The 9,086-nt window shown below is 59.9% G+C and overlaps 2 protein-coding genes across 3 annotated transcripts in view; one reads left to right on the top strand and one right to left on the bottom strand.

The window, feature by feature from the left end:
* Positions 1-233: 233 nt before the first annotated feature.
* OTUB1 (OTU deubiquitinase, ubiquitin aldehyde binding 1) lies at positions 234-8,045 on the top strand. Its single transcript, XM_060104826.1, has 7 exons — positions 234-338; positions 2,219-2,280; positions 2,493-2,591; positions 6,808-6,926; positions 7,173-7,257; positions 7,374-7,568; positions 7,686-8,045. The coding sequence occupies exons 1-7, from the start codon at positions 281-283 to the stop codon at positions 7,881-7,883; spliced, it is 816 nt and encodes a 271-aa protein (XP_059960809.1). The 5' UTR covers positions 234-280; the 3' UTR covers positions 7,884-8,045.
* An 886-nt stretch (positions 8,046-8,931) lies between these two features.
* Positions 8,932-9,086, bottom strand: part of MACROD1 (mono-ADP ribosylhydrolase 1) — a 152,258-nt gene continuing 152,103 nt past the window's right edge. For both annotated transcript variants that reach the window (XM_060104326.1, XM_060104325.1), the window contains one exon: positions 8,932-9,070. The gene's annotated coding sequence lies outside the window, so the exon portion shown is untranslated. The remainder of the gene's footprint in view (positions 9,071-9,086) is intronic.

The raw sequence follows: 9,086 nt of genomic DNA, 5'->3' as shown, positions 1-9,086 counted from the left end.
TGAAGTGGCCCCAGGAGGCTCTTATCACCACCCAGCACCTTGGGAGCCTGGGAAGATGGAGCCGAGCGAGTGTGCGGGTGGAGGGTGGGCGGGGACTACTTTCCCTTTAACCTGCTTCCGCGGCGGCCCCACCGGACTGTGTGAGCCCCTCAGGTGACGGCGCCCGAAGGTATCCCGTTGCTAGGGGCGTTACCAAGGAGGGGCCACGAGGAGGGGCTCTCTTCCGGGAGGAGGGCAGCTGGTAACCCGGAAGCGGTCGGCAGTGCGGCGCTGTTTAAAGATGGCGGCGGAGGAACCTCAGCAGCAGAAGCAGGAGCCGCTTGGCAGCGACTCGGAAGGTACCGACCGGGGGAGGGCCGTCCGGCCTGGGCTAGCGGGGGCGATGCTGGATGGCCGGTTCCCGAGGAGAGGCCACGGGTGGGGCGGCCGGTGGCGAAGCGCGCGGACGGCCCCTTCCTCCACCGCCTCCCCCCCTCCCCCTCACAATGGAAGGAGCCTTGTCGCGACCCCCGGCCGGGCGGGCGGGCTGGCGGGCGAGCGAGCGGGGCGGGCCCACAGCCTCGGCTCTTCTCCCTCGCTCGCTCCCGGGGCGGGGCCTAGGCCGCCCCGCCCAGCGCCCAGCCCCCTCCGTGCCGGGGCCGGGCGCCAGGCTCCCGGGTCCCCAGCTCTCCCGCCCCGGTCCTTGCAGTCAGCCCCGGGCGTCCTCCGGGCCCGGCTGTCCGCCTTCTCCAGAGCAGCCCGAGCCCGGAGGGGCGTCGAATTACGCCGAGCTGCGGAGCACAAAGGACTGGGTGGGCCGCTGGGGATGCTGCGGGCGGCCCGGGGTTGTGAGCGGCCGCAGGTGTGTGCCCCTGAGGGCAGCAGCCTTCGTTTCCGGTAGAGCCCCCTCTTCTGGCTTTGCAGCCTCTTTCCGCCTGTCTAGGCATTGTTTTCTTAGACCCCTGAAGAGTTGGACCTTTCAGAAAGATCCCACCCTCTTTTTTTCACCCCTGAGTTAGACGCGGGGACTGAGTAGGTCACTAGGGTGGGAGGGACAGCCCTGTTGTAGGGCAGCGTAGGGGATGGGTGGAGGCCCAGCTGAGGATCCGGGATGCTCAAGCTCCGAAGGATTGGCCTTAAAAATCATTCAGCACCCACCTCCCATTCTAATCGCACACTCGAGGGACTGAGCTTTCGGAGACCCAGCCCCCTAGAAGGGACTTGTTCAGGATCATGTAAGTTAAGAAGGAGCCAGGGCCAGGATTCAGATCTCCTGGCCCCTTACCAGTGGCTGCTCAGAGCGGGACCCACAGGGTGGACCTGCCCAACTCACTGATGAGTGTTTAACACTGTGCCTCTAAGGTAGCACCTCCTCCTGACACTTAAGTGAAGGGGGAAGGTGGTGGTATTAGTCCCTATTCACAGCTGAGGATAAGCCTCTGCGGTGAGGTAGCAGAGGAGGGCTATTGTGGTGAAGAGTGCAGGCTTTGAAATTAGACAAACCTGGGTTTGACCACAGGTCTTAGACCTTGGGCAGATTACTTCACCCGTCTGCATTTGTTTATCTGTAAAATGGGCACCATTAAGAATACCCAGGGCCTCCCTGGTGGCGCAGTGGTTGAGAGTCCGCCTGCCGATGCAGGGGATACGGGTTCGTGCCCCGGTCCGGGAGGATCCCATATGCCGCGGAGCGACTGGGCCCGTGAGCCATGGCCGCTGAGCCTGCGCATCCGGAGCCTGTGCTCCGCGGCGGGAGAGGCCACAACAGTGAGAGGCCCGCGTACCGCAAAAAAAAAAAAAAAAAAAAAGAAGAAGAATACCCAGGATGGCAGGTGGAGGAAGGGTGTGATTGAGCAAAGTGCAGGCTCACAGGAAGCTCTCATCCAGCCCAAGACTCTGCCTCCTCATCTTTCTTTCCTCAAGAGACCCTGCCTGGCTCCAGAGCATTCCCGGGCTGCTGGGAAGTGATGTTAGAAAGCAGGGGAAAGGGTTTGTTAGAGCTTTAAGAGTGTACCTTGGGGCTGATCACCTTGGCCTCCTCACTTTAAAGATGAGAAAACTAAGGCCCAGGAAAGGAAAGGACTTTGTCAGGATCACACAGTTGGGGTGGAGCAGGGTGTGACGCAGGCTTCCAGATTCCCAAGTCTGCTTTCCTCGCCTGCTCTTGTCCTCCGCCCAGCTGCCTGGAGTGGGGATAGCCAGGGCCCACTGTAATCCTTGGCCGTCTTCCTTCTTCCAGGTGTTAACTGTCTTGCCTACGATGAAGCCATCATGGCTCAGCAGGACCGAATTCAGCAAGAGGTGAGGGGCTGCGTAGGGTGGACCTAAGGCCTATGTTTATCTCCACTTTGGAAGCCGTCTCCTCTCCAGGCTGAGCTGGGTACTAGCTGCCTTTATGGGGCGGTGGTCACTGTGCCACTGGGCTCAGCAGCTCTCATTTAGGTGTTCGGGCTGATAGGTGTGGGTCACCCCGTTCACCTGTCAGAACACGATGGATTTCCTGCCCTCTGCAGATCGCTGTGCAGAACCCTCTGGTCTCAGAGCGGCTGGAGCTCTCTGTCCTGTACAAAGAGTATGCTGAGGATGACAGCATCTATCAACAGAAGATCAAGGTGGGAGCCTGGCTGAGGGGGCAGGGAGAGCTCTCGGGTAGGGACAGGGCAGGAGCGTGCCTGCTTTAGACCTGCTCCTCGCTGGGTCTGGCCTCAGAGAGGGTGGGATGTTGGGGGAGCCCTCTGGTTCATAAGCATGCAGACTCTGGAACCACAAAGACCTCGATTCAAATCCTGACCACCACACAGCAGCTGTAGCCTCAGCCACTCCTTCGATGTCTCTGAGCGTGGGGTCTCTGAGTTGTGCGGTCTTCATCTGTGAAATCAGGATGATGAAAGCATCTGCCCACAGGGTGGTTGTGAGGTTGAGGGAGATGATGCCTGTGGGGCCTGGTGCAGGCTGCGGGGAGCTGATGCTTTCAGTGCTCACAGTGGGGCTGAGAGGGCTGGGGCCGGCTGCGGGACGACGGTGGCAGCGGGGACACAGTCCTGCATCCTGCTTCCGGGATGTGTGGAGAGGTAGGCAGCAGTGGGGAAGAGGGGCCTACAGACCTTTGTGCAAGGCCCTGCTGCATCACTTACAAACAGGTAAGTCCTTTAACCACTCACTTCCTTCTCTGTGAGCTGGGAGTTTGAAAGGCGACAGTGAGTATGTGTAGACTGTCTAATCGGCACAGCCTAAGGGTTTAGTAAATTTTTTTTTTTAATTTTATTTACTTATTTATTTATTTTGGGCTGCGTTGGATCTTCGTTGCTGCGCACGGGCTTTCTCTAGTTGTGGCGAGTGAGGGCTACTCTTCGTTGCGGTGCGCGGGCTTCTCACTGTGGTGGCTTCTCTTGTTGCGGAGTGTGGGCTCTAGGCGCGCGGACTTCAGTAGTTGTGGCACACGGGCTCAGTAGTTGTGGCTCGTGGGCTCTAGAGCGCAGGCTCAGTAGTTGTGGCGCACGGGTTTAGTTGCTCCGCGGCATGTGGGATTTTCCCGGACTGTGTCCCCTGCATTGGCAGGCGGATTCTTAACCACTGCACCACCAGGGAAGTCCCAGGTTTAGTAAATATTATTCCTCCCCACTCTCCCCCAAAGATCAGAGATGCTTAGAACCTTCCACCTGAAAGGAGGGACCTTTGGGGTTAGCCATTTCAGGGGCCAGTCAGGTAACCCAGGTGATTGAAGGTGGCCGGGTCAGGTGGTGAACAGCCACGCCACAGCTCGGGTCAGCCAGTAGCAGGCAGTGGAAGCTCATGGGGCGGATGGGAGTGTCCATGCCTGTCACTCCATCGGTGCTTCCAAGACAAGCCAGAGGTTATTTTGTGGTAAAATCTCCAGACTCCTAATAGTTGGCAGCTTATTCAGATTTAAAATGTGTGGGCCAAACAGTGCACACAGATCAGCTCTGTGTGGCCTGTGGTCCCCTCTGACCCCTTGCTCAGGGTGTTTATGGTTTACCCAAGAGGCCTGTAGAGAGAGGAAAGCACGGGCTCTGGGGCCTGGTAGACCTGGGTTTGAGTCCTGGCTTCACCCCTTCTGTGTGGTCTTGGGCAGCACCCTGGGAGGAGGAGGAGGAGGAGGAGGAGGAGGAGAATGGGTATTATTAGCCCGCGGCAGAGGGCCTGGCAAAGAGTGAGCGCTCAGGTTGATTCTGGTAGCTGTTCTGGTAGCGGCAGTGATTTGGGCTCTTTGTACACATTTTGTCCCGTTCATTTAACATTTCTGAGTACATACTGTGGGCCAGGCACTGTTTTAGGTGCTGGAGATAGAGTGATGACTGCAGCTGTCAACTCCCGCCCTCAAGGTGATGGTTCATAGTGGAAAGGCGGCCATTAAATGAGGGGGAACCCTAATGTATGTCAGAGGTGGTAGGTGCTGTGGAGCAAAGTGACGCGGGACAAGGAGATCAGGAGTGGGAGGGTTTGCGGTTTTTTTTTTTTTTTAAATAAACTTATTTATTTATTTATTGCTGTGTTGGGTCTTTGTTGCTGTGCGCAGGCTTTCTCTAGTTGCTGCAAGTGGGGGCTACTCTTTGTTGCAGTACATTTGCTTCTCATTGCGTGGCTTCTCGTTGCAGAGCATGGGCTCTAGGCACGTGGGCTTCAGTAGTTGTGGGCATGGGCTCAGTAGTTGTGGCTCGCGGGCGGGCTTATTTGCTCCGTGGCATGTGGGAGCTTCCCAGACCAGGGCTCGAACCCACGTCCCCTGCATTGGCAGGCGGATTCTTAAGCACTGTGCCACCAGGGAAGTCCCCAGGTTTGCAGTTTTAAGTATGGGGGTATGTGAGTAAGGAACTGAGAGGCAAGGGAGCAAGCTGGCGTGGCTGGCTGGGCAGAGCTGGGTGGGGGCCAGTGTGGCCGGAGCAGAGCGGGTAGGAGACATGGGGGTTGGAGCCGAGAAAGGACTTGGAGGGAGCTGAGTATTTAATGGGTTTCTCCGGTCGCTGGTGGCCTGGGTGGGGATAGACTGAGCAGTGAGGTGGAGGCAGGGAGACCTGGGCGGAGGCTTGTGCAATAAAACCAGCCAGAGATGGAGGGACGGCCAGGGCAGCTGAGTGGCCCAGGTGAGAAGCGGTTGGATGCGGGCACAGCCGAAAGGGTCTGCTGCTGGGTTGGATGGGGTGTGAGGGTGGAGTCGGCAGTGGCTGGGAGGTTTTGGCTCCGCAGCTGAAAGGTGGAGGGCGGGCAGTTGAGGGGAGGCCGGGAGGAGGTCAGGAGCCACCTGTTGGCTGCGTTGGTCTGAGGTGGTGGAGGTGAGGCAGTTGGGTGTGAGTCAAAGTTGGAGTTGAGGGCCAAGAAGGGGGCGGGTGAAGAGTTACGTTTAAATCCCATGAGCCGTGAGGTCAGGAGAGCAAGTAGAGCTGACGCTGAAGCTGCCCCAGGTCTGAGCAGGTTGTGCTGTTCACATGGCAGGGGCTGTGGATGGCCTGTGGCATGGTTGTCTTCTGGCAGGTGACACGTGGGCTCTTGAGGAAGGGTGCTCTGTGGTTTGGTGGCGGCCGTGACCGCCACAGGTTAGATGAGGAGGGGCAGCGGTGAGGTTGGAGGACATGGAGAGGATGGGCCTGGCAGCACGTGAAGGGAGGACGGAAGTGGGGCGGGTGCGTCACCGCACAGTGGATGCAGGTAGACGCTGCCGAGCGGCTGGTCTGGGGAGGATGGGTTCGACCTTAGGGCTTAGGAGGCCCTCCGTGACCTTCACTAGAGTAAAAGCCTGCTGGGATGGAGTTCACAGCAGAAGAGAAATGGCGACAGTGGGCACAGATGGCTTCACTAGAAGCCCTACAGGAAAGCAGAGAAATTGGGTGGTAGCTGGAAAGGAATTCACGGGAAGCAGAGCGTTTTTTTCGAAGGGAGAACTGGTCTTGGGTTTATATGCTGATGGGTCTAAACGGGTCGGGAGAGAGAAGTTGATGATGCGGGAGGAGAGGGGAGACTTCCTGGAACGGTGACCTGAATCCAAGAGAGGGAGGCTCTGGTGGCCGCCTCAGACCCTCCGAGGATAGAGAGAGAGGCCGTGGGTGGGTGTGCTGTGGGGGCCTAGGGGCCTCAGTCGCAGAGGAAGCAGGGTCATTGGGAAGGTGACTGGGGGGCGCTTCAGGAGAATGGAGAAGGTATGAGATAGGAGGAGGGGAGGGGCCCAGGCCAGGGGAGTGAGGCCTGCTTGCCAGACAGAACTGAGGGCCAGACACACCCATCCCCCCCACCCACCCCCACCCCGCTCATAGCGGAGGTTCAGCAGGCGGAAGAAGTTCCATTGAGCTGCGGAGGGAACTGGAAAAGAGCAAACCAGGCCCTGTGAGCGGGCAGGGTGGAGACTAGACAGGGGGGGCGAGGGAGGCCGTTTCCCGCCCTGGGGCTGTGTGGTAGGGGCCTCAGGTGTGGCACTATGCCCCATACCCTAACTTGTTTGCCCTGGAGCTCTCAGGGTTTGAAAGGCTGTTCACTGGAAAAGCTCTGTCGGTCAGGGACCCATTCTCTTGCCTGTTTTTATGAAACAGCAGCCCTTCGGGCCCAGCAGCGTGGCATACGCATTGGCTGGTGACCACTTCGGCGACCCGTGCACCCAATGTGTCCATAACAGTTTCCTGGGGCTTTGGGGGCTCCTGGCAGTGGGTTGCTAAGTGAGCCCCCACCCCAGAGTCAGCAGCCAAGGCTGCCCGGTGGCTGCTTGGAGCTCAGTTGCCACCCGCTCTGGTGTGACCTTTCTTGGGGGGGTTTCCTTGGCCCGCCGTGGTTCTGGCCTGATGTTGACGGGCACGGGGTGGGCTGGGGGCTGCCTCTCCGCAGGACCTCCACAAAAAGTACTCATACATCCGCAAGACCAGGCCTGATGGAAACTGCTTCTATCGAGCTTTCGGATTCTCCCACTTGGAGGCATTGCTGGATGACAGCAAGGAATTGCAGCGGTGAGGAGGGTGGCCACTTGGGCACAATGGAAGCAGGTAGGGGAGGGTTCCATGAAGGGCTTGTGGGCCCCCTCCTCCCTCTTGATGACTGGGAGGTGTGGTTCCACCTGAGGCCCAATGACGGGACGGGCCTCTGCTTGGGGCTTCCGTCAGTGGCCAGTCCCCCACCCCAGGGCTGGTGTCTCTGGGCCCCTGCTCTGCTGGCCTAGGAGCTCATGCCAGCCTCTTTTTCCCTTCCATCCACAGGTTCAAGGCCGTGTCCGCCAAGAGCAAAGAGGACCTGGTGTCCCAGGGCTTCACTGAGTTCACAATTGAGGATTTCCATAACACGGTGAGCCCAGCCACCCGGTCACCCGGTCAGCCAGAGTGGATTGGGGGGTGGCCTGGCTGTGGCAGGGTTGACCCATCTCCTCCCTCATCTTGCCCTCTGTCCCCCTCGGGTGGCAGTTCATGGACCTGATCGAGCAGGTGGAGAAGCAGACCTCAGTGGCCGACCTGCTGGCCTCCTTCAACGACCAGAGCACCTCAGACTACCTGGTGGTCTACCTGCGGCTGCTCACCTCGGGCTACCTGCAGCGCGAGAGCAAGTTCTTTGAGCACTTCATCGAGGGTGGCCGGACCGTCAAGGAGTTCTGCCAGCAGGTGCTGCCCCCTCCCTACTCCTCAGACTCGGGTGCCTTGGGTGGGGAGCCCCGGGCCGGGGAAGGGGGCGGGGGAGAGGTGCCGAGATGCGGGCCCTGAGCCACCCCTGTGCCTCAGGAGGTGGAGCCCATGTGCAAGGAGAGCGACCACATCCACATCATCGCGCTGGCCCAGGCGCTCAGCGTCTCCATCCAGGTGGAGTACATGGACCGCGGCGAGGGCGGCACCACCAACCCCCACATCTTCCCCGAGGGCTCCGAGCCCAAGGTGTACCTTCTCTACCGGCCCGGACACTACGATATCCTCTACAAATAGGGCCGGCCCCGGCCTGCTGCTGCCCTGCCTGCCCTCCCCTCTGCCAGGCGCTAGACATGTACAGAGGTTTTTTTGTGGTTGTAAATGGTCATACTTCACTCCCCCACCCCCTTCCCTGTCATACGACCTTCCGTGTTTTATTAAAGGGGACGCTGGTGGTGAGCCACGTGTGTGCGTGTCCCTGCTCTGCTGCTGCCCACCTGGCTGCTCTGTGTCTGGCTGCCCCCCTTCCCCTCAGGTGGGTTCCTCTCAGCCTTCCACCTGTCCACCCCCAAGCTTCCCCGCCAGGAGCAGTTTTGAGGGGGCTAGGCCTCTTGGGGATCCCTCCTGCTTATTGGGGTTCTGATTCCTTCCCTTCAGGCCTCCGCCCCTTCCCTCTTTAGCTGGCCAGGGGCTTCCATGGGGATGTGGAAGTTCCTCAGAGACTAGCCCAGGGACCCAGGACCACCAAAGCTTCAAGCTGCTCCCTCATAGGCTCCGCCTCCACCCTGCTGTCCTGGCCAGGGCCTGGGTTGCCTGCCCTCCATCAGGGGTCTGCCTGGTGGAGGAGTCCCGGGTGGAGAGGGCCGGCGTGATGGTGGGGCCTGGCTCAGGGCAGGTGGAGGAGCGGGGGCACCCCAGAGCACCCCAGGTGGTGCCAACCAGGTGGGGGAGGGGCAGTCCTCAAGCCTGTGCTTGGTCCTCCATGCCCAGGCCTAGTGGGGCTTGCCAGGCCACCATTCTCTTCCCACCCCTCCCCTCGGCCTGCTGCCTGTGCCTGCTTTGCACCCCCACTGCTTGGGCCGCGGTGTCTGCATCGCCTTCCTTTTTGCCTTCACCTCTTCTCTTCCCTCCGGCACATGTGGGGTCTCGGCCCCCAGGCTGTGAGCTCCTTGGGGGCAGGCCCTCAATAAATGTGAAGTGCTGCTGCCCACTTCTGCTGTCCGGCCCGTGCCTCCACCTGCCTGGCTCACCGAGAGCTCTCGCCAGCCCCTTTAAGCCAAAGCACCTGTCCATACCTGGGCTGCTTCCCTCACCCGTCCCCAGCCAGGACTGGGACAGTAGGAGCTGCAACAGTAGTGGTCTTTATTAGAATAGAGGTTGCTGAGGGGGCGGGGGTGGAGGGAAAGAATAGGGTGGCCAAGCCCTGCTGCAGGCTTCCGCGATTTCTTAGAGCTGGGAGCGCGGTCCGGTAGGCCCAGACGAGTCTGTGGGCAAAGCCAG

This window comes from Mesoplodon densirostris, chromosome 7, assembly GCF_025265405.1.
Source record: "Mesoplodon densirostris isolate mMesDen1 chromosome 7, mMesDen1 primary haplotype, whole genome shotgun sequence".
Lineage (NCBI taxonomy): Eukaryota > Metazoa > Chordata > Mammalia > Artiodactyla > Ziphiidae > Mesoplodon > Mesoplodon densirostris.
Note: the sequence above shows the minus strand (reverse complement) of the source record. Positions and strands in the feature narration are given on the sequence as shown.